This window comes from Ictidomys tridecemlineatus, chromosome 5 (assembly GCF_052094955.1).
Source record: "Ictidomys tridecemlineatus isolate mIctTri1 chromosome 5, mIctTri1.hap1, whole genome shotgun sequence".
NCBI classification, from domain to species: domain Eukaryota; kingdom Metazoa; phylum Chordata; class Mammalia; order Rodentia; family Sciuridae; genus Ictidomys; species Ictidomys tridecemlineatus.
Window position 1 is genome coordinate 37,612,615 of NC_135481.1, and position 26,816 is coordinate 37,639,430.

Sequence of the window (26,816 nt, forward strand, 5' to 3'; positions counted from 1 at the left end):
AGAACCTAGCCATCAAAAACCATAGAAGCATCCCTGAATGCAGTGTTTCATGCCTGTAATCCCAGAAATTTGGGAGACTGAGGTGAAGAATTGCAAGTTTAAGGCCAGCCTGGACAACGTAGTGAGACCTGTCTCAAAATAAAAATAAAAACTGCTGGGGATCGCCAGTACTTTAAAAAAAAAAAAAAAAACTGCAGAAGAATGAGGTTATCAGAATGAGTAAGACATTGTTAGTGGACAACTGACCTTAGGGAAATAAGCAGCCAGGGAAGTATTTAGAGGGCAGATTAAAGTTTGATCTTGGATGGGATTTATTCTTAAGAACCAAAAATATGAGATCTTAGAACAAAACAGCTGAAGTGATTAGGCAATAGAGATATAAATAAGAGATAGCAAAGAATAAAATAAAAGGATCTTTGTTTCCAGGGAGCTCATTTTGAAAGTCTGACAGTCCCATTCTCTTTCAGTGGGGAGTTATTGAAAAAGAAAACAGATCACATCACAGAAATGACCAAAGTGGGCATGGTTCTAAAGCCTGGGGTCCAGATAATCCTCACAATTGCCACTCAATGTCCTCAGCTCTTAGGAGTGCTGGCTTCCACTTGCAAGCTGATTATGGTAGTACTCACATGGTTGAGTACTACCATAATGCACTGTCTCTCTCCACTCCTCAAAGTTCACAAAGGGAAGAACACTTCCATTACCTGCTAGTCTGATAAATAGTGGAAAGGATGGAGGAAATTAACTCTAGGAATGAGTAAGGCAGGGGAAGGAAATTTTCCATATCTGACCAATTGTGACTCAAAGTTTAGTCAGATCTGTGAAAGAAAACCTGTAACAAGACTCAGGGTTGTGAATGATTCCCTTCTGGGATCTGAAGGCTATTACTTGGGTCTCAGTATGGCAAAAGTAAATCTTGCATTATCAGGTACGTTCTAAAATCCCTAATAATGTCTCTTGATAAAATGATATCAGTTGAGAGGCTTGGGACAAAGTCTGACAGGTATGGTGGTGCACACTTGTAATCCCAGAGGCTTGGGAGGCGGAGCAGGAGGATCATGAGTTCAAAGCCAGCCTCAGCAAAAAACGAGGCGCTAAGCAACTCACTGAGACCCTGTCTTTAAATAAATAAAATACAAAATAGGGCTGGGGATATGACTCAGTGGTAGAGTGCCCCTGAGTTCAATCCCTAGTACCCACCACCCCACCCCACCCGCCAAAAACAACTCTGATGGTCAGATGAGTTAAATAGACATACAGATTGCCCTGGCATGATTTAAGGTAGTCACAGCCTCCATAACATCCTCAGTGTTTATTTTCAAAGCAGTTACCAGTTCCCAAAATAGCTGCATCAAATGTATACATATATACATATGCATACACATACATACACACACATACACACACATTTTTTTTTCCTGCCAGTACTTGGGATTGAAAGCAGGGCCTTACACATGCCAGGCAAGTGCTCCACCATGTAGCTACATCCCAGTGCTTTTTATTTATTTTTTAAGTTTTGAGACTGAGTCTTCCTAAGTTGCCCAGGCTAGCCTAGAACTTGCACTTCTCCTGTTTCAGCCTCCTGAGTAGCTAGGTTTACAAGCATGCACCACCATGCCCACCTCTATTAGCTATGTGATAGAACTTAGGCTGTAGTAGCCCACATCCCTTGGCTTTTTTCTTACAATTTTCCTTATATGATCCTCTCTCCCCCTTCTACATACATTCACGTATACATTTTCACCCCAGAAGCCCCTGTAATAATTTTAAGACCTCAGTGGAAAGAAAATGGAAAATAATGTCAGGTTTACCTTTAAATTCCTGATCTTTGCCACTTTGTCATCAACTTCCACAATGATTCTTCCCCCTTCTTTGGTCTCCCTGAAAACAAGAACCAAAACCATATGAGAATAAACATTACTTTAAAAAAAATAATAGAGAAGCTCAGATCAGCACTAGGGGGACAAAATGTTTCCCTATTGCTATAGCCTTAAGTCAAGTATCTGTCTCCATAAAAAAGCTATAAGCATCGTATCAAGCATCACAGCATGCTTCTCTAGATCATTACAGTTTAATTCTGGAACAGCTAATAGTCACAACTTATTGCACATACCTATATGTGCAAGGTACTATATTAGGTGCACGATTTATTGTACTTCATTTATTTATCCTCATATTCTTCTGATAAAACTTCTTAACATATTTTCACCTTTACAGATGAAACACTAAAACAGAGAAAATTACATTACTTGTCCAAGGTCACACAACCAGCAAGGGTAGAACTAGGATTTAAATCCAAATTTGTCTGAACACAAAGCCTGAGCTTTTAACTATAGCTTGGAAATCAGGCTTGGAAATCTTAGAAAGTATTCTTAGCCCAGCACATAACATGGTATAATCTTTTATCTTCTCTGGGATTTGAGCAGGGGTATGAAAAAGGTCTTGGAGTCTTCTCTGGTGAGATACTGAGACATTTTTCCCAAATCCTTTCCTTAAATCTTCTTACAGCAGAATGAGAGCCAAAATCCTTAAAAATCTTTCTATGTTGCAGTTACGTGGTAACACTGCTAACACTAACTCTTGTTCATTCCTTATGGTTAAAGGTTGTGAACAGGAATAAGCCATAGGCTGCCTACATCAAATTATGGGGGGGGGGGGGCTGGGGATGTGGCTCAAGCGGTAGCGCGCTTGCCTGGCATGCGTGCGGCCCGGGTTCGATCCTCAGCACCACATACCAACAAAGATGTTGTGTCCGCCGAGAACTAAAAAATAAATATTAAAAATTCATTCTCTCTCTCTCTCTCTCTCTCTCTCTCTCTCTCTCTCTCTCTCCCTCCTCTCTCACTCTCTCTTTAAAAAAAAAATTATGGGGGATTAAGAGAAGGTGGAGTTAATTCAAATTTGTGATTGGGGGGCAGGAATAACAAATTACATTATAACAAGATTGCCAGGTGGCTTTTACATACACTATAATTTGGTAACTACTGCCCTAAAAAGGAACAGAACAAAATTGTTGTCACTTGATATTTATTCCTTTGAAAAACTTAAAAAAAAAAAAACAGCTAAGTACAGGTTACAGATGAATAAAAATAGTCACTAAAACTCATAGAGCTAACGCTTTATTAGACACTTAAAATGAGCCAGGTTCTAAACATTTTTTAATGTATTCTTTTAATTTTCATAAAAAATATGAAATAGTTCTCCCTATTTTATAGTTTAAAAGAAAAAAAACAGAAAAGCTATTCACTGTATGAGAAGTAATTTTTCATAGGTCAGGATGGACTGCTGCGGAGTCTACAGAATTGGCAGAACCATTCAATACTGAATGGTTTTAGATTGAAAAATGAAAGTAACTCACAATGACAAAGAGAATTTCTGATTATGGGAAACAACTGTGTGGTAAAGGGGATGACATCAAAATCATTTCCTATGTTATTTTATTTAGGGTTCGTTATCTGGTCCTGCTAAAGAGCACTTGAGAAAGAGGTATAACTTCCCTGTAATCTCAGGAAGCAGCATTTAGTGAATCAAATCTTCGCTGTTTGCTTTTAGACCTTAAACAAGATTATTTCCTTATCTAGAAAAACAAAAAATGTAAACTTGGGTCAGATGATCTCCAGAATTTCTTCCCAAGTACAACATAAGATCCAATGACTTTGTTAACTGAATCTGTGCCAATGACTTATTTGAAGGGTGAAACAAACCATACAATCAGCATATTCCCCACATGGAGAACAGCCTTGATGAAGACAGTGGAAGTTAACACCTTGGGGCACATCTATGATCTCTGTAGGATTCTGTGGGAAGAGGAGAGTCATTTAGATTCTTAGTTGGGATTGAATTGGATTTTTCTATATCTGTGCCTGAATCTGTGGTCCTGAAACTCCAGCCTGCTACAATCTACGAACACCTCAAGGTCAACAGTCTTGGCATTCTACCACTTACTCTCAAAGCACTTCACTTGAGCTAAAAGTAAGTAAGTTTTTGTCCTCTTCTTTCCACTTTTGTTGGATGAGATAAAGTTATTCTCTATCATGGCTGTAAATAATAGCAACCCAATTTCAACATCATTTTCTTAATCTAATCCATGGTATTTAAAATTCCTAATTCCTAAAGAACTAAGAAGTTACTACTAAGAGTGGTCAATGTTGTTACCCTGAGAATCCTAAAAGAACAGTTTTGAAAAAAGAGGATTTTTACCAGAGGCTATCTCCAGGACAGCAGCTACACCTATGAATTCCTAATTTTAAATCACATCCAGTTATGCAGAAGGCAGATGTCATAAGCCATTTACCAATCAAAACACAGCAGTTTAGGTACCTGCTGCGTTTCTTTCTTCATAGTACCTCTTTTGCCTTCTTCCTATTCTCTTTTCTCTCTCTTTCCTGCTTCTCATTGCTCTTATAATTATTCTGTCAATTACAAGACTTCAAAGTCAATTACCTTTATATGAAACCAATGTAATTAACCAATTGCACCAAATTTTGTTTTGGGAGACAATGTCTTTCTTTTTGTTTTGCAGGGCTGGAGATTGAATCCAGTACCTTGTACATGCTAGCCAACCACTCTACCATTAAGCTATATGCCCAGCCTAAGACAATGCCTTTTTTGACTTTTCTATGCAATTATCAAGTCATCTTATATCCTTGAAAATTTTAAATTTCTCAAATAATTCCAATATGTGCCTCTGGTTCCCAACCACTCTCTGCCAATTTTATTGCCTATCACTTACCTCCCTCCACACCAACCCTCTCTCAACCAAAACTAATCTGTTTCCAATAGCCTAAATATTTTTCTTTTGGTGTTCTTACTCCTTCAGGGGGCCCTCTGCACTTTCTCTACCTGTCAGCAAACTAAAAGATCTTTAAAAAACAGTTTGAGGGGCTGGGATTGTGACTCAGTGGTAGAGCGCTTGCCTAGCACATGTGAGGCACTGGGTTCGATTCTCAGTACCACATAAAAATAAAATAAAGGTATTGTGTTCACCTACAACTAATTAAAATAAATAGATAAAACACAATAAAAAAAAGCAGTTCGAACACCAACTCTTCTTCAAAGTCTTACCTTACTCTCCAAATATATGAGTAAAAAAAAAAATAGTGGAAAAAAGAAGAAAATATGTGGATGGATTCAGGAAGCCTCAAGGGCTTAAAGTTGCAAGATCAGATTCATCCCTGAGGAGCTAGGGATGTGGAAGAAAGAGATTAGAGTAACTTCCTTTACTTCAGTTCTGTCTTTGATCAGGTCAGCTGTTGAGCGCAAACTAAAACCACCATCTCTCTGGGCCTCAATTTTCCTCTCAAGTCCTCGCAGAGGAAAACCATGTACCCCCTTTTGTCTCAGTCCTCTAGGGTTACATCAAGAATAGTGACAGACTGCCCAACTCTCCAAATCCTTCACAACCTGTAGAATGAGAAAGGCCCAATCCCGTGCATCAAGACTTGAGTCATGGTCCCTAGAAACTCCAAGCTGGCAGGACGCCAGGACACTGCGCACACAACGCGCCGCTCTCCTGAGGCCGCCGGGGAACTGCTATCCTCCAGGTCACAACAAGAAATTTCGACTCCAGGCCTGTTTCGCCAAGCCTTTACGGCTTCCGGACCCTGGGTCCCTGGGTCACTTTGTGTTTTATTTCCCCGCGCCAGAAAAGTGGGGCCCTTGCGCTCCTCTGAGTTCTCTTGACGCCTCAGGCACCCCCTCCTGCCCAGACTCACCGCTTGTTGAGAGGCCGGACCCTCACGGCCACCTGCACATTCGCCATCCTTCGGTTACAACTCAATCCCCGGCGGTCAGTCCAGTCTAGGCATCCCTAGCCCTGCCTAGCCAGGGCCAAGCCCAGCCCCACCCCCAGCCGACCCCGCCCGCCCCACGCGCCTCTCGGGACACCCACGCCCAAATCCGCGCCACTGCCCAAGAGAGGCGGTGCCCCTGAGCCTTAGCCAATCCGGAGCCAGGTAGGCACGCTCGGCCCCGCCCCTCCTCGTCTACCCCCTCCCTCCTCCCCCGCGCCGCGGAAGCCGGCTGGAGGTGTCCGCAAAGTTCAGGCCTGACCGTGCGGCGCGGAGGCTTTGTTCTCGGACTTGGAGATCGTGCTACACTCAAGTAAATCCATTAAATTTTGATTAATGTTCAAACGTTTATAATTATCCAAGCATTTTTATTCGTTGTGCTGGCCTGATATGTCAATGCTGCGGCAAAAAAGAAACGGGCAGAAACTGCTTTCCAGCAGAGTATTCGGAGTATGAAGAGGAATTTGAGTGCTGAGGAGCTCCATTGTACCAGAACCTCAAGGCCACCGTGGCAGTGTTTGTAGTAGTAGAGGAAATGCCGTCTTATCAGAATTAGTTTACTAATTTACTCAAGAAATACTACTGCATAGCTACAAAGTGTCGAGCACTGATTTAAAGCCCACAGTGACGAACAAAACAATGTACCTGTATTCTTGGAAATTACAATCTGCAGGGAAGAAAAAGGGGACAAACACCTAAAATATAACATAAAAATATAAATGGGGGGGTGGGGATGTGGCTCAAGCGCCCTCGCCTGGCATGCGTGCGGCTGGGTTCGATCCTCAGCACCACATACCAACAAAGATGTTGTGTACGCCAATAACTAAAAAATATTAAAAAATTCTCTTTAAAAAAAAAAATATATATATATATATAAATGGTTCTGCTTAGTGCAGTGAAAAAAAAAAAAAAAAGGCGGGCGGGGAGGGAAACCAGGCACGATGACCCATGCCAGTAATCCCAGGCACTCTGAGGGATGACACAAGAGGATCAACAGGCCAGCCTTGTACATCAACTTAGGAAAAAAAAAAATTTTTTTTTTTTTAATTTTTAAAAAGGCAGGATTGGGGGGGCTGCGCACGTATCTCCGTGGTATAGCGCCCCCACCGGGTTCAATCTCCAGTATGCAAAAATAAACAAGAAAAAGAAAACATAGTAAATAGCCTTCGTGTATATGAAGGGTGAAAAGTGCTGTTTTGCACAGCATCTCCCAGAAAGCCTTCACTGACAAGAGGACATTTGAATAAATCTGAAGAAAACAAGAAAGGAAGTCATGCAGATACTCAATTGTTTAACAAATATATCCTAAGTAAGCTCCTATCAGAGTAGGCTTGGGACAAAGAAGTGAAGAAAATAGGCAAAACTTCTAGGCTCATTGGAGCTGGGATAGAGAGACTGATGATAAGCAATTTAACTAAAATGTATATCAGATTAGCTAATAATAAAAAATAAATCAGGACAGGGAGTAGAAAAGGGCCATGAAACTTCAGATAATATGACCCGGAAAGACTTCAGTGACACCTAAGAAAAATATGAAGTATATAAAGAAGAGTTGGGCTATAGTCTGGAAGAAGGGCAGACACAGGCCTGAGCTTAGAGACAGACTAAAACGTTAAAACCAATAGGAAGTAAGCCAGGGCAGATAGAATAGAGTGAGAGGAGGAAAATCATGGAAGTATCATGAAGGCATGGTAGTCTGGATTTTTTTTCTTAATGAGCTGGGAAACCATAAGAAAGTTTTGAGGAAAAGAGCAAAACGATTTGGTTTATATATTTAAAGAATTACTCTGACTGCTGTTTTGAGACTAGCCTGAGAAGTAAGGGTAGAAGCCCAGAGAGACCAGTTAGGTGGCTATTTTAGTACTCTAGTAGTAGAAAACGAGTCAGGTAAGCCCCCCTTTTCTCATCTATCTAGAATAAGGTACTGGGATAACTGGTTTATAATTCAAGCTCACTTGGAACCCTGGTATCCTAGATGGCTTTTCTACTCACTGTGCTTTGCAATAAAAAGAACTGACACATTAATATTTCTATTTTCAGACTGGAGAACTTGATTTCAACAGTAGTCTGTATTTTAAAACATTATTTTACTCATAAATATGTACCTTCAATATAACCACAATACCATTATCATACCCAAGTACATCAGTTCCTTAATGCCATCAAATATTCCATTTAAGTTTATCTTGTAAATCTCTCTTTTGTAATAATATTTATTTTTTAGTAGTTGAAAACAATACCTTTATCTTATTTATTTATTTTTATGTGGTGCTGAGGATCAAACACAGGCTCAGCGGTAGAGCTGAGCCACAACCCCAGCCCCTAAATCTGTCTTTTTAAAACAGTCTCTTGTTTGAATAAGTTTCCAAATAAAACTTGGTTTTTGAGTCTTTTAATCAGAAAGAAGTCAGGTCCTAATGAACTTGAAATTTTGGTACTCCAATATACTGCGGGCAGTTTCAGTAGTGCTAGCAGCAAAGCCTTAAAATACTCAAGTCACAATCAACTAGAAATGGACTGTATATGACTATACATAATTAGGGAAAATAAAATTGATGATCACTTGATATTAGTTGTTTGGGCATGACCTTTAGAAGTAAAAGGTAAAGGAGAAATTATAATATCATATTTTTGAAGGTAACTTTCTTCAGCTAATATTTTGGGGATACAAGAAGAAATCTCCTTTTGTTGTTCTCGCCACTTAAGTATATTCTCTGCCAGTTCTTCTGTCTCAGTCACCAAAACATCCATCTTGGTTAAAGCCTTGCTCTGTAATATTTAAACGAAAGGGAAAATAGAAATTATGTCTGTCATTATTTCATTATCATTAGATCACAAACAGTTACACCAAAAGTTAACATCTGACCTTTTTCTAGCCCCTTACTGCAAAAGCTCCTTAAAACTATGCTCTCCTCATCTTATAATACCCACCTTCTCTTTGGGAGTTCACCTCTTCTTTGTCCTCAATAATCAACTCAACAACAATGATCCTCAATCTCTAAATAGTTAAAATCTAACCTCCTTGCTAAAATGCAGACCCATGTTTAAGGCCATTGGCAATCTTCATCTGGATTTACAATTTCTCAAACTCAATTTAACTGCAGTTCAACAATGACTGAACATTTACTACATGTGCCAAAAAAAGCCACCCTCATTAACTTCTTTAATCCATACTTGACCCTACTCAAATCAGATAGGTTTACAACTTCATTACCTTGGATGTGTCCCTTTGCAAATGTAGCAAAGATCTAGAAATGTGACCACAAAAAAAACTAAAACAAAACAAAAACTCTATACAATCCTTTGTATTCCTGTGCTTTAAATCCTTTATAAAAATACTATATTTAGTCTCCAAGTTTCTCTTGACTTTTCCTCTAATTCAGAGCAGATCAGATCTTAATATACACAGGAATCCCCTGAGGAACTTATTAAAATGCAGATTCTGACTCTGAAAGTGTAGGGTGAATGACTATCTCCGCTTCCCTTTCTCTTTCTTTCTTTCATGCTAGAGATAGAACCTAGGCTTCATACATGCTAGGCAAATACTCTACCACTGATCTAACCTCCAAACCTGTAATTCTGGAAAATTATGATGCTGTCCATAATGTGAGTAGCAAGGCTGTCTACCCTATTCAATATTTTCTATGTGAATGTGATTAAGGTACCGTTCTCTAACCAAGTGACTCTTCTGTATCCTTCACTAAAAAAACAAAACAATTCATTCAATGGTTATCAGCCCTGATACCTTAGGCATCAGTCAAAGTAAAGTGTCATTTTCTCCCCCCAACTACTTGTGCTCTCTTTCATGTGAGACATTGTTGCTTTGGTCCAACTGTTCTTCCTGAGGAGTGTCTAAATTTCATAGATTCTTTAAGATTCAGCTCTCTACTAATTCCTATATAAAACTTTTTAAAGTCTTCCTATATCCTATTCTGCTCTCAATTCCCCTACCCTGGAAGTAATCACTCCTTTTTCTGTGTACAATAGACAGTATCTCTTTATAATGTTATGCTGAACTTATGCAAACATACTCCTATAAAACAGTGTGAATCTTACTAGCTGTCTCACCAAACTGAGAATTTGAGAGCAGAGATCAGTCTAACCTATTTTTCTTGATACATGCATGTAGCATAGCCCTTGCATGATGAAGATAATATATACTCAATTAAATGTTGGAATAGCTTCTAAAGAAAAATGATGCCAAGCTTTTTGACTTTAAAAATAATTAGTTTAGGGCAGTGTAAGCCATTGTGGGTGGTGAGGTGGCCACCATGGTGGAGAAGCTGGTTTCCAGGGTGCAGCAGGTAGCCAACTTCACCAAGTTCTGCTCCTGCTCAGAGAACAAGAAGAAATGGAAGGCCTACATGGAATTCATCCTGCACTACCAGCCGAATTACCATGACCCACCTAACACTGGTGGCTGCCTAGGCTAGCTGTTGTCCCTCTCCATGGTCTGGGTCAACCATCTTTTCCTGAGTTGCAGTTAATAAATAATAAAGACCTTCTAGCCAAGGTTATGGAAATGGCTGGTAGCACTGATGTGGAAGACCTGCCACCATTCACTCCTGGAAGTGAATCAATGAAAAAGCAAGGCTAAAGCAGAAGATGTATCACATTTAAGTCATGGGTCACAGGCTTAGGAAGGAGGCTGTAATGAATGTGACAGTGCACAGCAGCTCTTAAGACTCCTGGGAGGGCTAGGGATGTGGCTCAAGTGGTAGCACGCTCGTCTGGCATGCGTGCGGCCCGGGTTCGATCCTCAGCACCACATACAAACAAAGATGTTGTGTCCACTGAAAACTGAAAAATAAATATTGAAATTTTCTTTCTCTTTAAAAAAAAAGACTCCTGGGAGAAGCAGCTGGAATAAAAAGGTATCTGTCTAGATTGGTTTTTAGAAGTCATCATTCCTTCTAGTAGCTACCATGTAAAAATACGCATGGAAATTTATGTATTTACAATACATGCACTCTAAGATGATTTCATGAACATACAAGCCTTTGTTTAAAATGTCCTTTTTTAAAGGTGGTGATGTAATAGTGGCAGGTCATGAGTTTTATAGTTTGGATTTATTTATATTTTTGGTACCAGGGATTGAACCCAGGGGCAATCAACCAGCAAAAGCAAGGTGCTAAGTAACTCAGTGAGATACTATCTCTAAATAAAATACAAAATGGGCAGGGAATGTAGCTCAGTGGTCGAGTGCTACTGATTTTAATCCCTGACACCCCTCAAAATAAAGAAAGAAAGAAAAGAAGGGAGGGAGGATAGGTTGGGGATGTAGTTCAGTGGTAGAGTACTTACCTAGCATGCACAAGTCTGGGTTCAATCCATAGTACCATGGGGTCCGGGGGCCGGGGGAGTTAAACAAGGAGATCACACATTTGATATTCAAGTATAAAAGAACTAAAGAAAGCTATATTAATACTCACCATTTTCTTTAGATTTGCATCTAAATGAGGGATATTTCTAATTGTTTCAAGATGGGTTTCCAATCTCTCAATGAAACACACAGCCAACTCTAGCAAATGTACCATATATCTGAAGGAGTGAGAAAAAAATCCAACTATTTTTAAAATTTAATGATTTTGTGTCTCCCTTCTTTTCCTTTAATTAGGACTTTAGTTTAAAATAAAGAATTACAATCAACTTAATGTGTCAATAACAAACTTTCTGAATTCCTAGAAGTATCAGTGATAAAGAAAGGTCCGTCTCTTTCACTTGAAGAAACATATAACTTGTTATCCAAATAGAAAAACAGAAAAATATGACATTAATATCATCATATCTGGAACCCAACCTAATGGTAGATAATGATAGTAATGTTCACACAGAAGGAATTTCCCTAGATAAAATCTCATTCCATTTCAATCTACTCATTTTCAGTGAAGAGAAGACAATAAGGAAAACTATATTACATTGAAGTAGTCTTCACATTAAGGTAATAAATGCTTAAAATCATTAAATGCCTAAAATCATTAGCTCTTCTTTAATGTAGTATAACATACACATTAATGGCTAGATACTGAATACAAGAATGGGGTTTTGTATGTCTGTTATTTTACTAAAAATAAAAAAATTCTGCCACTTAAGAGAAGATAATCTTCAAGGTGCAGTGGTGCATGCCTATAATCCCAGCAGCTCAGAAGGCTGAGGCAGGAGGATCTTGAGTTCAAAGCCAGCCTCAGCAACTTAGCAAGGCACTTATCAACTCAGAGAGACCCTGTATCTACATAAAAGATATAAAAAGACTGGGGATGTGGCTCAGTGGCTGAGCACCCCTGGGTTCAATCCTAAGTACAAAAAAAAAAAAGATAATCCCAGCTACTTAGGAAGTTGAGGCAAGAGGATAGCAAGTTGAAGGCCGGCATGGGCAACATGACAAGATCCCATCTTAAAGGGAGAGGTAGAGGGGTAGAGAGGAGATAATGATTTGCTCAGGGTCAGCTAGTGAGGCAATGATAGAGAAAGAAATCAGATTCCCAGATGCTTGCTTTACTATTGTATTATTATTTTAATCATAACCTAGATCTTCAAGTTTATACTTATAGTATTTCTATGAGAAAGACAGCAACAGAAATAATCCCTATTCTGCAGACTGGAAAACTGAAGCAAAACTGTTATCATTTTGCTCAGTTGAGATGAGACCAGAATCTGGTTTTTTCTTTTTTTTTAAATATTTCTAGTTGTAGATGGATAACTTTTATTTTTTTATGTGGTGTTGGGGATCAAACACAGTGTCTCACATGTGCTAAGCAAGTGCTCTACCCCTGAGCCATAACCTAAGACCCAGTTTTCCCTTTCCTTTCTTTTTTAAGGTACCAGGGATTGAACTCAGGGTCACTCAAGTACTGAGTCACATCTGCAGCCAATTTTGTATTTTATTTAGAACCAGGGTCTCACTGAGTTGCTTAGCCCCTCGCCTTTGCTGAGGCTGGCTTTGAACTCATGATCCTCATGCCTTGATGACAGGCGTGCTCCATGGCACCCAACTTGTTTTTCCTTTCTTTCTTTTCTTTTTTTGTAGTTGTAGATGGACAGCATGCCTTTATTTTATTTGTTTATTTTTATGTGGTGCTGAGGATCAAATCCAGTGCCTCGCACATGCAAGGCAAGTGCTCTGCCACTGAGCTACGGCCCCAGCCCCGTTTTTCCTTTATTAATTGACATTTTTTTCTTCTGTCCATGTTATGTACAGAATTTTTATGTATAGGTAACATTAATTCAACAATACATTTATTTCACAGAAAATAGTCTATATGTAATAAAACCAATTTTTACCCACCTTGCCAAGTGTTAAGGATCTACTTTTTCACTAAAATCATAATTTATAATTCCCAAAACACAATGGGCAAATGGAAGTTCTTTCTTTTCACCATAGTGATACTTCTTTTAAAGCAAAGATTTTTCTTTCTGGTTTAATGTATCAATATTAATAATGTTAACCAACACATCAATAACACATTGTTTAGTGAATTATGCTTTAAGGTTCACCCTCAGAAAACATGTACAAGTATTCATTTCTTCTTCTCAGTCTAACCTGTGATAAAAAGCCTCCAAAGGTAAGTTTTCCTGGCACATGGGTTTCAACAGTCTTTGCCTGAGGGACCTCTTTTCTTTCAGCACAGCTTCCAGGTGATTATTCATACTTTGTAGATCATGACACTTTTGAGCTACAAAAATCAGAAAGTTATTTACAGTTAGCAATAGGACAAGTAAGTTTTTTGAAATCACAACGACTTCTACTTTTGCTAATACCAAAAATTAATCTGAGGCTAGGTGCAGTGTTGCATACCTATAATCTCAGAACTCAGGAAGCTGGAACAGGAGGCTCACTTGAGATCAAGAGTTGAAGACAAGCCTGGGCAACATAGAGAGACCCATTCTCTAATAAAGAAAAAAAGGGGGGCTGGGGATGTGGCTCAAGCGGTAGTGCGTTCGCCTGGCATGCGTGCGGCCCAGGTTTGATCCTCAGCACCACATATAAACAAAGATGTTGTGTCCGCCAAAAAACTAAAAAATAAATATTAAAATTCTCTCTCTCTCTCTTAAAAAAAAAAAAGAAAGAAAAAAGAAAAAAAGGAAGAGGTAGACTGGATGTGGTAGTACTTGTCTCTGATTCCAGTGACTCTTGGGAGGAAGATCACAAGTTCAAGGCCAGCCTTCACAACTTAGTGAAATCCTGTCTCAAATTTTAAAAAATAAATAAAAAGGACTGGGGACGTATCTCAGTGGCAAAGTGCCCCTGGGTTCAATGTTAGTTCAGGGGGTAAGGGGGTGTCACCTTGCAAACTACTACTAATTAGCTCGGAATTTTTTCCCCTCAGAATTCAGTTAATGGCTGCCAACTGTCCCTTTTATAAAGTTTTAATTTGAAAAAATTCAGACTTACAGAAAACTTTTTTAAAAGTTCAGTAAACTCTAATGCTGGTGGGACTGCAAATTGGTGAGGCCAATTTGGAAAGCAGTATGGAGATTCCTAGGAAAGCTGGGAATGGATCCACCATTTGACCCAGCTATCACCCTTCTCGGACTATTCCCTGAGGATCTTAAAAGAGCGTACTATAGGGATACTGCCACATCAATGATCATAGCGGCACAATTCACAATAGCTAGACTGTGGAACCAACCTAGATGCCCTTCAATAGATGAATGGATAATAAAAAAAATGTGGCATCTATACACAGTGGAGTATTACGCAGCACTAAAAAATGACAAAATCATAGAATTTGCAGGGAAATGGATGGCATTAGAACAGATTATGGTAAGCGAAGCTAGCCAATCCTTAAAAAACAAATGCCAAATGTCTTCTTTGATATAAAGAAAGCAACTAAGAACAGAATAGGGAGGAAGAACATGAGGAAAAGATTAACACTAAACAGAGACTAGTGGGGGGAGAGAAAGGGAGAGAGAAGGGAAAGCATATGGAAATGGTAGGAGACCCTCAATTTTACACAAAATTACATATAAGAGGTTGTGAGGGGAAAGGGGGGGGGAAACAAGGGAGAGAATTGAACAACAGCAGATGAGGTAGAGAGGGAAGATGGGAGGGGAGGGGAGGGGGAATAGTAGGGGATAGGAAAGGTAGCAGAATACAACAGTCACTAATATGCCATTATGTAAAAACGTGAGTGTGTAACCGATATGATACTGCAATTTGTATTTGGGGTAAAAATGGGAGTTCATAACCTAATTGAGTCAAATGTAATGTTTTGAACAACCAATAAAAAAAAAAGTTCAGTAAACTCCTATATACATATCACCTAGACACTATATTTAGTTATATTTTCTTTTTTATCCTTTTTCTATCTCCACACACTCACCTCTATCTTTTGTTCTCAAAAGGCCTCAATTGAGAATAAATTGCAGACTGCATGATCTTTTACCCTTAAAAAGATGTTTCCCATGCACAATATACACCTAACTTATAGTACATTAATAAATTAAGAGATTTTTTTGAGAAGTTAACATTGATACAATGTTACCAATATTTAATACAGTCCATATTTAAACTTTACCAAGTGTTCTGATAATGTCCTTTATATCAAAAAAATTTTTCTGATCAAATATTCAATCCATTCATTCAGTGCTTCAGTTATCATGTCACTTTAAGTAATTACTGGTGGTTCCCTTGGAAGTATTAGAGCAAGACTGACCTCTGAATCACTCTCTGGCTTCCTATCTCACCATGTGATCTCTCCCTCTTGCCAAGTACTCTGCCATTGTGATGCTATTCACCATGAGGTCCTAACCAGATGCCAATGCCACCCTTGAGCCTCTGCACTATGAACTAAATAAATCTCTTTTCTTTATACATTACTCTCAGCCTCATTAACAAATTATACTAACAAAAAAACGAATAAAGCAGCCAACCTAGTTCCTTCCAATGTTATTTGCACTAGTCAAGTCTACAGGACTTGTAATTAAGCACAAAAATAGAAGACTTCGTTAGCAGTGGGGCTGGAAAAACTGGCACATCACAATTTTGCTGCCTGGTGTTTATTTACTATAATCCAAGAAAAAGTTTAAATTCCAATGATTACCCACTTAAACAAACCACTTACACAAATAGAAAGGATGAACAACATCTGCTGCATCTTTTTCTAGTTTCAGAAGTTCAATTTCCAGGCTTTTCTACATTAGGAATAAAAGTAACATTAGCTTACTCAGAAAGTATCCTGAAGTTGAGGAATCAAAAATAGCTAAGAATGAACAATCTTTAGCTCAGAAACATGCTACAAGATGTATATTCCTTAAATGAGATGGGAGGATGATGTATGTATATAAAAGTGCAGGTAATTTACTAAAGCTTTTCATTTTGGTGTTCTTGCCCTCCTGCTGTTATATTTACTTTAACTGTTACTACTACTACTTTTTTTTTACTATTGCTATAAACCTTTACCCAACTATGTGCTAGATACTTGTTCTAAGTGCAAGAGAATTGCTATTTGAATCAATTAAGGTTGTAAGGTTGTGGGTTTTTTTGTTTTTTTTTTTTTTTGGTTGGGGGGTGTGTGCTAGGGATTGAACCTAGGAACTCACACATGCTAAGCACTTGCATTATCACTGAACTACAACCCTATCTGGGATTTTTCTTTTTTTCTGAATAAGTAGAAAAGTAATAATTAAAAAAAGAAAAATAATAATTTACCTGATAGATTTCAGCTTGAATATTTGTGATCTGTTGTAGTCTGGAGAATTTCTCAAAGCAAGGAGCTGTTCTCTTAGATATATTTAACATCTCCTATTGGTAATTAAACAGGAAAACAGTAGTATGTCACAAAAAGTTTCTGTATACATGGAAGAGCATGCCCATGGGACTGAAAATTCATATTGTGTCCAACCCAGTCCCTAAACAAAAGGTAGAGAAAAAAGAGTAGTAATGTATATTTCCTGTTTTTAGAAACTTTATTGTTATAAATCTCTTGCACAAATATTTAAAAAATGAAATAGTACAATCACTTTGTATTGTACTATTTCCTAAGGTACCATATACAATAGATTTACATTACTAATAACTTATTAGAAGATAAGCTGAGGTTTTTGGAAACTCACCTCTGCCCATCCAAATGAACCAAGCCTAGTCTCTCTGACCTTCTGGATTGAAAATCAAAAACCCTGCCACATGGAATAATTTATGATTCATCTAATGACATCAACTGTATACCCGTCATGCATGTTATCTCTGTTCACATGTATTCTCTTACATAAAGGAATATTTATGTCCCAGTATAATGATTTTTCTATAAGGACTACTCTTTTTTAATCTTTTCATTCTGTAATTCCATTACACTGTCCTCTTAAGTGCAGGTTACCTCAGAGTATAGATGTTATTTTTTTCACCCCCCAACTTCCTCAATAATTTTCTATATTTTCTTCTTTTGTAGACTGTTAGCACAGAGGCAAGGCACAATGGTACATGCCTATAATTCCAGCTACTAAAGAGACTTAAACAGGAGGATCACAAGTTTGAGACCTAGCCTGGGCAACATGATAAGACTACATATCCAAAAAGAAAAAAAAAAAATGGTGGGGAAGAAGAAACAGAGGAAAGAATTTTAGAAGTTATAAATGGCCAGGGACTAGGAAACTAAATGCAATACCATTGCCTATTTTTTTTTACAGCTCTTGAACTAAGAATGGTTTTTATATTTTCAAATTGCAGAGGGTGGGCAGCAGAGAAAAAAATGATATTCTATAAACAAGAAAATTATATGACATGTAAATTTAAGGGTTTAGAAATAAAATTTTATTGGAACACAAATTCTCTCATTCACATATATATTACCTCTGGCTATTTTTATACTAAAACTGCCTAGTGAATAGCTGTAACCATATGGCCTATAAAGCCTCAAATACTCTTTGGCCCTTTATAGGAAAAATTGGATAATCAATTTAAGAAACACTTATTAAGGTACACAATGGATGATACAAAGATGAATCAAACAAGCTGTTTGCCTTCAAGAGGGTCATAATGCCAGGCTCAATGGCATATCTCTTTAATCCCAGTGACTCAGAAAGCTGAAGCAGGAAGATCCCAAGTTTGAGGACAGCTCAGCAATATAATACAACTTAGCAAGACCCTGTCTCACAATAAAAAAATAAAATAAAAAATAAAAATGACTGAGGATATAGCTCAGTGATGAAGCATCCCTGGGTTCAATCCCAGTACCACCCTCCCCCTAAAAAAGGCTCATGATGGAGGTGGAAAAAAAGGTATTTTAGATACAAAGAATGAAACATAAATGCTCAACAACTGTCATTTGGTATTAATATACATGTAAGGCAAGAATGAAACTAGAAACATAGTTTCCTTATGATCATAGAAAACATTGAGGATTATGCCAAATGATCATAATGCAGATAATGGGAACAACTGAACATTTTCTGGTGAAGCAGTAACATGGTCTTATATGAAATATATATTTTAGAAATTTAATGGTGGGTACTATGAAAAAGAAAACTAAAAGCCAAAGGTCAGAGGAAGGAAAGAATGGAAAGTAACTGTTCAATGAATATAGTTTCCCATCGAGAGTAATAAATGTTTTGAAAATAATTGCACAACATTGTGAAAGTACTTAATGCCACTGGATTATACATTTTAAGATGGTTAAAATAGTCAGGCATGGTGTCACCTACCTATAATCCCAGCTACTCAAGAGATCAAGGCAGGAGGATCAAAAATTCAAGGCCAGTCTGGGCAGTTTTTTTAAATAAAAAAAGGCTTCAGATGTATGCCCCTGGGTTCAATCCCCAGACTACACACACACACACACACACACACACACACACACACACACAAAAAAAAAAAAAAAAAAAAGGTTCAAAGGGCTGGGGGCGTAGCTCAGTGGTAGAATGCTTGGCTTGTTTAGCATGTGCGAGGATCTGGGTTCAATACCCAGTAATACCCATATGTAGAAGAATGAAACTAGATCCTGCATAAGAGTCAAATGAAAGTGGATCAGACTTAGGAATCAGATCAGAAATTTTGCAACTACTAGAAGAAAATAAAAGGTCAAAAATCCAACATAGTGGCACAGGCACCAACTTCCTTAACAAGAACCCTAAAACTCAAGAAATATAACCAAGAATCAATAAGTGGGATGGCACAAATTAAAATGCCTCTGCATAGCAAAGGAAACCATGAAAAGCATCAGATCTCATGAAAATAAAAGGAAGATCAGTGGAATAGAGGAAGGAGATTGAGGAGAGAGAGGAGGGATGGTAAAAGGGAGGAAATAAAGAATGAATTTGACTTTGTACACATACAAATATATCACAGTGAATTCTACCTTTATGTATACGTATAAAGCATCAATTAAAAAAATAAATAGAAGGAAGACCAGTCAAGTAGAGAAAGGGAAATAAAGGGAGGAAGAGAGGAGAGAAAGAAGAAGGACTGGAGACTGAAACAGAGCAAATTAAATTCCATTCATGTAAAATTATGTCAAAAGTTATATGTACACTATTATGCATAACTATAAGGAACTAATAAAAATATTTAAGAAAAAAGTTAAATTAATAAAAGTTATGTATATTTTACACAGAAAGAGAGGGAAAAAGGAAATCCCTACAGTTGGCCATCAATATAAAACAAAAATACAAGTAGAGAGATGGGCATAAGGTTGAATATTTAAACAGGTAGCTGCTATAGTATTCCAGGTAAGATCATTAGAATGTGAGCTAGGTCTGTAGCTGTTTAAAAGGAAAGGAAAGACAGAGATAAGAGTACCTGTCAAAATGAAACTGACAAGTCCTAGTTGATATGGTAAATGAGAATTAAAGTCAATGATTAAAGAGTTAATCAGTACCACATAAAAATAATGAATAAAATAAAGGTACTGTGTCCATATCCAACTAAAAAAATATTTTAAAAAATTCTCTCAATAGCAACTTACTCTCTCGGTATAGACAGTCATATCTCCTATCCCACATTTTCTAGAAGGATATTAAGTTTCAAATGTCTTATGAGTTTACCAAAGTATTTTGTGACAGAAGAACTGGACAAATCAAGTGAGAGTAGTAGGCAAATTTGGTAGGAAGAAAAGATGGAGAGAAGCAAGAAAGGGTTAAAACTGTGGAGTCCTGTGTTGGTCCCTGCAACAGCTGGTGTACTCACACTACCTAAAACCCTCAAACACAACACTGGGTCTTAACATAAGTTTTAAAATCTTTCAAGAAGCTGGGTGCAGTGGCATACACCTATAATCCCTGACACTCGGGAGGATGAGAGAAAAATATTGTAAATTGGAGGCCAGCATAGACAACTTAGCGTGATTATGTCTCAAAAGAAAAAATTTAAAAGGCTGAGGATAAAACACAGTGGTACAGCACCCCTGGGTTCAATCCCTGTACAGAAGGGGGAAAAAATTTATTCAAGAAGTATCACAATATTTTATCACAGTTTATCTTAAGAAATGATATAATGTGTCAGAAAAGGGAGAGCTCTGGGATCTAATTCTGCCTTCTTGGTTGAATGACCTCAGACAAATTTCTTGGTCTTTTAGAATTTAGTTTCTTAATTTAAAAGAATTAGATCCTGGGGATGTAGTTCAGTTATAGAATGCTTACTAGCAACAAAAAGGCCCTGTGTTTGATTCCCAGCACTTCAAAAACAACCAACCAAACAAATCACCTTAAGGTATCAGAAACCTCTAACAAATCTTTTAAATACAAAAAGTTGTATATTTTAACTGGGCATGGTGTCACAGACTGCAATCTCAGCTTCTCAGAAAGCTAAGGCAGGAGAGTAGTCAATTTGAAGCCAGTCAGGGAAACTTGATCCTGACTCAAAATAAAATTTTGAAAAAGGACTGGTGATGTAGCTGAAAGGTAGATTGCTCCTGGGTTCAAGACCCAAGTCTCTAATCAAGACCCAGTATGGAATTTAAAAAGAGAGAGATTTTCCATATATCTTCCATCATGTTTGTATTTATTGCTATTTTTCTGCAGATGTATTTATCTTTTTAGCTTTTCTCTCCCCCCACCTCTTTTGTATCAGGGATTAAATTCAGGGGCACTCGACCACTGAGCCACACCTCCAGCCCTAGTTTGTATTTTATTTGGAGACAGAGAGTCATTGAGTTGCTTAACACTTCATTTTTGCCGAGGTTCAAAGCTTCAGCCTTCCAAACCAAAAGGATTACAGGAGTGCGCCACCGCTCCTGGCTCAAAGTTCTTTTTAGTGAAATTCCTTTTCATATCAAAGTTTCCTTCCCTCAATTTCAATTCACTTGTTCCCACTTGTCTCATTCTCCTGTCACCTGTATTCTATTATTCCCTCACATGTTCAATTTCTTCCTCTACTGGCTCCTTCTCCTGGGGCTGTGAACATGCTCTTCTTGCCCAACCTAAAATCATCATTCCTTGGGCTAATCTCCCTTCTTTCCTCAAAATTAATCCCTTCCTCCACTCATGTTTCAAAATCCTTTATGTCTTTTCCACCAAATGCTTTTTTTTTTTTTTCCTTAAAAGATACCCCAAATGAACTTCCCTTGGGGCTCCTCTGTACTCAACCTCTCCTGCCCCAAATTTGCTTCAATACTTCCTGTAAATATACATATTGGGAATGTTTACTTTTAACTATCTACCATTATTTCTCAACCCCACCGCATACTACACTCTAGAGGCGGTATCACTGGATGAAAATAAACAGGACAACACTGTTATATCCGCCGTAATCTGGCTTGACATAATTTGCCGGCAAACAGTCTACTCGAAACACCACCTACTCAGATCCCTGTTTACCAAGAATCCACAGCACTAAAGCCACGGCTGCAAACTAGAAGAGGCTCTATCAATCAGCCTTTATCCTGGTATACACCCCAATCAGCACCCTCAACACTCCCGCAATAAGTACCATCAACCACCTCACAGCCAAATTCTGTCGCCACCATGGCCACCCCTGCTTTGATGACGCCATTGTTGCCCCACTCACCTGAGTGACCAACCCTGAAGCCACGAAGTGGCCCAACAGTAGCCCTGCGGAGTTCGGCGCGGAAGCCGGGTCCCAAGCGTTGGCAGCAGCCATGATTCTAACACACCTCCCCGCTTGGCGCCAGGAGTGAGCCGAAAGCGCGACGAACGCTCGGCGCGGGTCGATGACATCACAGGGCGTTCCCGCCCGGGCGGAAGCCCTGGGAACGCATCCCAGGCTAGCGTGGGTCTCTGGTCTCCACCAGCCGGGACTTCTTCCTACTGAGCTGTAGGAAGCGAGTCCCGGGGTCCCTAGTTCTCCAGAGGCTCTCAGGAGCGCCTGGCCTTAGCACAGTTGCAAAAGCAGCAGAACTTGGTGGTCTGTTTTTCTTTCTTCCTTGCCACTCGGGCTGGCTCCCAGAATCCTGGGATCGGCTGGAGGTGACAGCTGGGGCCCGAGACCCAAAAGGAGGTTAACGGGGTGACTGTGTGCCTAGGTTGGTCGCTGATAGCTGCGCTTCCTTCCCGCAGGGACCAGAGTCTTGGTGATAGGATGGGAAATAGTGCCCTCCGCGCTCACGTAGAAACGGCGCAGAAAACTGGTGTCTTTCAGCTTAAGGACCGTGGACTGACCGAGGTGAGATTGGGAGAGATAAAACCAGGCAGAGGGACGGCGGGGGCGGAGAAGCTAATCCGTGAGGGCTTCTTAACGCTATGAACCCTTTCTCCAGTTCCCCTCAGATTTGCAGAAACTGACAAGCAACCTTAGGACCATAGACTTGTCCAACAACAAGATAGAGAGCCTACCGCCTCTGCTGATAGGGAAGTTCACTTTGCTGAAGAGCCTCTCCCTGAACAACAACAAACTGAGTATGGCTTTTTACTCCTGGGAAGTTTTTATTAGTGATCAGAAGTTAAAAAGGGTGGATTTCTCTTACAAGATTATTTTTTGTCGTCATTATGAACTGTTCAGAGGGCTCACGATGCAGAATGACAAGAGTCCTTGAAACTTTCTACCTCCACTGCAAGGTTTCTTGGGTTATATGATGATTGATCTTTGGGATGTGATGTAAGCAAAATAGCTCATTTAAAAGGGAAAATGGAATGGGAAAGGGAGGCTGTTCCAAAAACTCACAAAATTGTTGTCGAATTGTGCCTCATCCCCCTTGTAAAAGGTGCCCATTGTATTCAGGAATGCTCCTGCATATTGATGGCACACTCATCTTCTGAAGACCATGTTGGTAAAATTTAATACCTAAAAGTGGTGCATGTGGGAATTCTGTGTTTTAACAAGAAGTGAAGCAGACTGATACAGAGTCTTTGTAATCTTTATCAAACGTGTTTTTTCAGTTCTATCAGATTCAGGTTTTTAATTTTTTTCTTTGCTAGATATTCTACCTGATGAATTATGCAATCTGAAAAAACTAGACACTCTAAGCCTAAACAACAATAACCTGAGAGAGCTGCCATCTACCTTTGGGCAGCTTTCTGCCCTCAAGACCTTGAGCCTTTCTGGGAACCAGCTGGGAGCACTACCACCCCAACTTTGTAGCCTACGGCACCTAGATGTGGTAGATCTCTCTAAGAACCAGATTCGGAGTATACCTGACATCGTGGGGGAGCTGCAGGTCATCGAACTCAATCTCAACCAGAACCAGGTCTAGAACTTTAGGGTTTTTTTTCTAGCATATGTTTGGATTTATGGTCTCCTAATAAATTGTTGTTCACAAAACTGTGATCATGGAGTTGACTATCAAAGGCTAGATGAGAGAGATATACTATAAACCGAACCAGTTTCAAAGCCCAAAGTGCCATGGAGTTAGTGGGGACTAACACTGGGTGTGTTTGCTGTCTAGGCTTTTTGGGGAGTGCATAGCAGGTAACAGGGTAAGGGTAATTTCAAAAGTCAAACTACTAGCCAGATGTGGTGGCATATGCCTGTAATCCCAGCAACTCAGGAGCCTGAGGCAGGAGGATCATAAGTTTGTGACCATTTTGGCAAGTTAGCAAGACCTTATCTCAAAAAAAATAAAATTTTTTTTTTTTTTTAAAGAGGGATGGTACCAGGCTCGGTGGCACACACCTGTAATCCCAGAGGCTCTGAAGGGTGAGGCAGGAGGATCTTGAGTTCAAAGCCAGCCTCAGCAAAAGTGAGGGGCTAAGCAACTCATGAATTAAGTTCTTTGAGGAGATTATCTCACCTTTTCCTTGAGATTATGGGGAAAATATCAGTTAAACTATAGGTATTAGTTGAGGACTTGCTACACATTGACCTCTGCTGATGCCTTAGACCCACTGATTTTAGTATATATAGAATAACCTGGGGAGCTTGTTTAACGATATCTCTGGGCCTTTATCCTTAGTGTTTCTGATTTATGAAGGATGGGATGAGATCTAAGGAGGTTGTTTCCTCAATGATCCAGGTGATGGCCTGAAATACCAAGTAGTCAGTAGAATTTGGTGACTTGGGCTAGATGTAGCTCAGTGGTAGAGCACTTGCCTAGAATGTGCCAGCCCTATGAAATTTGATGAATTTGAGTATTTGATGAGCTAAACAGTGAATGAGTCAAAGACAATTGTTTGGTATTGAGTTTGAGGGCCTAAAGGAATAGTGATACAATTGAATGGACATGCTGGGTTGATTATGGTGAATCATTTAACAAGAAATGCTTTCCTGAAAGTGGGAAACAAAAGTAGAATAGAGATGAGTAAATATGTATGTAGAAAAAAAATTTAGATTATTAAGTGAGGGTAATTCAAAAATGAACTTCCTGGGATGGTGACATAGCTCAGTTGGTAGAGTGCCTGCCTCACATGCACAAGTTCCTGGGTTCAATCCCCAGCAAAACACACACACACACACACACACAATGAACTTCATAGGAAAAAGTTGAAAGAGAATATGAAATATAAAGTATTAGGGACTGCTGCTTGAAAATGTCCATAAGGAAAAAGGGAAACGAATAATCAGGAATAATTCAAAAGATAGGAAGAAAAACCAAGTACTTATCTACAAGAAGTGGAACAGTCAAATGCAATAGTAAATGATGGATTCTTGGCTTTGGCAATAAAGTAGTTGGTATATTTTTACACATAAAAGGTTGGCAGATTACAGGTAACTTTTTTGTTTAAATTTGTGTTAATTCTCAAAAAGCCACTGGTAACTTCAAAAAAGCATTTTATTTTTAAAGTGGAGGACTAGTAACAGAAGGTCTGTAACTGAGGCTTCTGTAGTGAGTAGGTAGTGAGAAAATGGAGGTGGTAAAAGAACTGGGACAAATATCAAGGTTTTTGTTTTTGTAATGTAGTAAAAAGTAACCATTAGAGGGCTTGTGCTTTTTCCTATTATTGTTTTGTTATTCAATAGATATCTCAGATCTCAGTAAAGATATCTTGCTGTCCTCGCCTTAAAGTTCTTCGCCTGGAAGAGAACTGTCTTGAGCTCAGCATGCTTCCACAGAGCATCCTCAGTGATTCCCAGATCTGTCTGCTTGCTGTGGAAGGCAATCTTTTTGAAATAAAGAAACTTCGAGAACTAGAAGGCTATGATAAGGTATTTATTTGTGTGGTAGCATACTTCTGCATTTATAGTTACTAACCCAGAGAATGCTGAGGTAACCCACATGAATATTTTGTTCTTCCCAATTTTGAGGGTGGTTCTAAGAATTGGCAAAATGATATTGTGCCAAAATGGCTTTCTTTATAGACAGCTTATTGCAAATCATCTTCTGATATGTTTCATATTAGAATACAAAAAAAATTAGAACTTAAACCATGTGCTTTAAATTATTAGGTAGGTTTAATAGGAAATGGACCAAATCCAATAAAATACAAAATTGCAGGGTGGGAGGAGCATGTAGAAACCTAAGTAACAGATAAACTTATATTTACTCATGCCAAAATACCATATATATATATAATATAATTATTTCATGATTTTTAGTACATGGAGAGGTTCACAGCCACCAAGAAGAAGTTTGCATGATGTTCTCCAGGACCATGGGACCCTTACAGGACAATGATATGGAAACTCTGTTGGAATCTGGCTGAAGCTAAGACTCTTGTTGTTGTCAAGGATATCTGCAGTAAGGAGATGACACTCCAGGAGATTGTTTCGCTCAATGATCTCTTTTCCTTTTCAGGGCTATCTCAAACAAGCTAAAAAAAAAAAAGGAGTCAGGAGACAGGAAGAGTCCTCCATTTTGACTCATGGATAGGGCAATGGACAATGCTTATCTTCAAAACCATCATTAGTTTGGCTTTAAGAAACCAGTAGCTAGTTGCTATTTATATGGTGAGGAGGTGCTGCCTGGTAACAGAATAGCTCCACACCACAGCTTGAGATTATGTTTAGTTTCAAAGTGTGAACTTCCATAAAAGTCAGTTGTCATTCCACCTAGGTGTTAACACTTTATATTTTTATCAAATTCATATTTGTGAGTTGCTATGGTTACTCTAAGGATTTATTGTTTTATTTTAGTCCATCAGTTTAGTTGTCTATACTTAGAATTTAGGATGCACATAAATATGATTGTTTGTCTTGGTTCAAGTGTGCTTTGTCAGAGAAGCACCTACACAACACTAAGAGAGGTTCCCCAAGGCTGCAGTAGCAAATCCTTTACTATTGCATGTGCCTTACTGGTCGAGGGCTCTGAAGAGCTAAAAATGTATATGCAACACTTATATGATTTAAAAATGATTTCAATAATCAAGATTTTCCTGAAGCTTTGTTAAAAATTATGTCTTATTTCTGTAATCTTTCCCCTTTTTGTATTTATAACTCTACTAATCAAATTACCTTTAAGAAACCATTGCTACAATATTTTAAAACAAGTTATGTTTATCAAGTTTATTCTCTGAGACAATATACTAAATAAAGAATTTTTAATGATCTTTGACTGGAAGCAAGTTTAATTCTTTAAAGGAAGAAGACAACTTTAAAATGTAAAGGGTCATTTGTTCTCTGAAAGTAAATTAGGGAGAAATGTTTCATGTTCTTGTTCAGGTTTCTGAAGTAATGAAATGCCTTTATATGACTGATAATTAACATTTTGGGGTACTAGAACCATGCTTATTAACAGAACCTGAAAGTATAAAAGTAGCAGATTTCAG

General features: G+C 38.6%; 3 protein-coding genes and 1 pseudogene across 13 annotated transcripts in view; 2 read left to right on the forward strand and 2 right to left on the reverse strand.

Annotated features, from left to right (window-relative positions):
• The window catches only part of Stard9 (StAR related lipid transfer domain containing 9), a 156,569-nt gene extending 150,712 nt beyond the window's left edge, over positions 1 to 5,857 (reverse strand). For 3 of the 6 annotated variants that reach the window (XM_013359357.4, XM_021726132.3, XM_040275264.2), the window contains exons 1-2: positions 5,715 to 5,857; positions 1,812 to 1,881 (exon numbers count right to left, since the gene is read on the reverse strand). In XM_013359357.4, coding sequence (XP_013214811.2) covers positions 1,812 to 1,881; positions 5,715 to 5,761 — 117 coding nt within the window. In that variant the 5' untranslated portion in view covers positions 5,762 to 5,857. The other 3 variants (XM_078048922.1, XM_078048920.1, XM_078048921.1) reach the window with 2 other exon arrangements.
• A 2,308-nt stretch (positions 5,858 to 8,165) lies between these two features.
• Positions 8,166 to 21,883, reverse strand: Haus2 (HAUS augmin like complex subunit 2). 4 transcript variants are annotated; one of them, XM_005316468.5, is made up of 6 exons: positions 21,727 to 21,883; positions 16,441 to 16,533; positions 15,854 to 15,923; positions 13,330 to 13,462; positions 11,222 to 11,330; positions 8,166 to 8,558 (listed from the first exon to the last, which is right to left on the reverse strand). In XM_005316468.5, exons 1-6 carry the CDS (start codon positions 21,817 to 21,819, stop codon positions 8,349 to 8,351), a joined length of 708 nt encoding a protein of 235 aa, XP_005316525.1. In that variant the 5' UTR covers positions 21,820 to 21,883; the 3' UTR covers positions 8,166 to 8,348. The 4 variants fall into 4 exon arrangements, with proteins under 4 accessions (XP_005316525.1, XP_013214134.1, XP_013214139.1 ...); XM_013358680.4 differs by having other exon boundaries at positions 16,441 to 16,640; positions 21,727 to 21,881; XM_013358685.4 differs by lacking the exons at positions 15,854 to 15,923; positions 16,441 to 16,533 and having other exon boundaries at positions 21,727 to 21,875.
• LOC101972245 (CDKN2AIP N-terminal-like protein pseudogene) lies at positions 9,515 to 10,474 on the forward strand (annotated as a pseudogene).
• Lrrc57 (leucine rich repeat containing 57) lies at positions 21,875 to 26,595 on the forward strand. Of its 3 annotated transcripts, none has more exons than XM_078048941.1 (6): positions 21,875 to 21,993; positions 22,236 to 22,341; positions 22,436 to 22,574; positions 23,094 to 23,362; positions 25,072 to 25,257; positions 25,648 to 26,595. In XM_078048941.1, exons 1-6 carry the CDS (start codon positions 21,890 to 21,892, stop codon positions 25,687 to 25,689), a joined length of 846 nt encoding a protein of 281 aa, XP_077905067.1. In that variant the 5' UTR covers positions 21,875 to 21,889; the 3' UTR covers positions 25,690 to 26,595. The 3 variants fall into 3 exon arrangements, with proteins under 3 accessions (XP_077905067.1, XP_013214695.1, XP_013214691.1); XM_013359241.4 differs by having other exon boundaries at positions 21,946 to 22,083; XM_013359237.4 differs by lacking the exon at positions 21,875 to 21,993 and adding an exon at positions 21,998 to 22,145.
• Positions 26,596 to 26,816: the final 221 nt, after the last annotated feature.

Excerpts from the sequence above, each read along its gene's own strand:
- Haus2 (XM_005316468.5), bottom strand. The coding sequence starts at position 21,819 with ATGGCTGCTGCCAACGCTTGGGACCCGGCTTCCGCGCCGAACTCCGCA. Across the intron at positions 16,534-21,726 it reads CTTCAGGGTTGGTCACTCAG|GAGATGTTAAATATATCTAA; the intron begins GTGAGTGGGGCA and ends AATTACCAATAG. Across the intron at positions 8,559-11,221 it reads ATGCAAATCTAAAGAAAATG|AGCAAGGCTTTAACCAAGAT; the intron begins GTGAGTATTAAT and ends TAAATATTACAG.
- Lrrc57 (XM_078048941.1), top strand. The coding sequence starts at position 21,890 with ATGACATCACAGGGCGTTCCCGCCCGGGCGGAAGCCCTGGGAACGCAT. Across the intron at positions 21,994-22,235 it reads GGACTTCTTCCTACTGAGCT|GGACCAGAGTCTTGGTGATA; the intron begins GTAGGAAGCGAG and ends TCCTTCCCGCAG. Across the intron at positions 22,575-23,093 it reads CCTGAACAACAACAAACTGA|ATATTCTACCTGATGAATTA; the intron begins GTATGGCTTTTT and ends TTTCTTTGCTAG.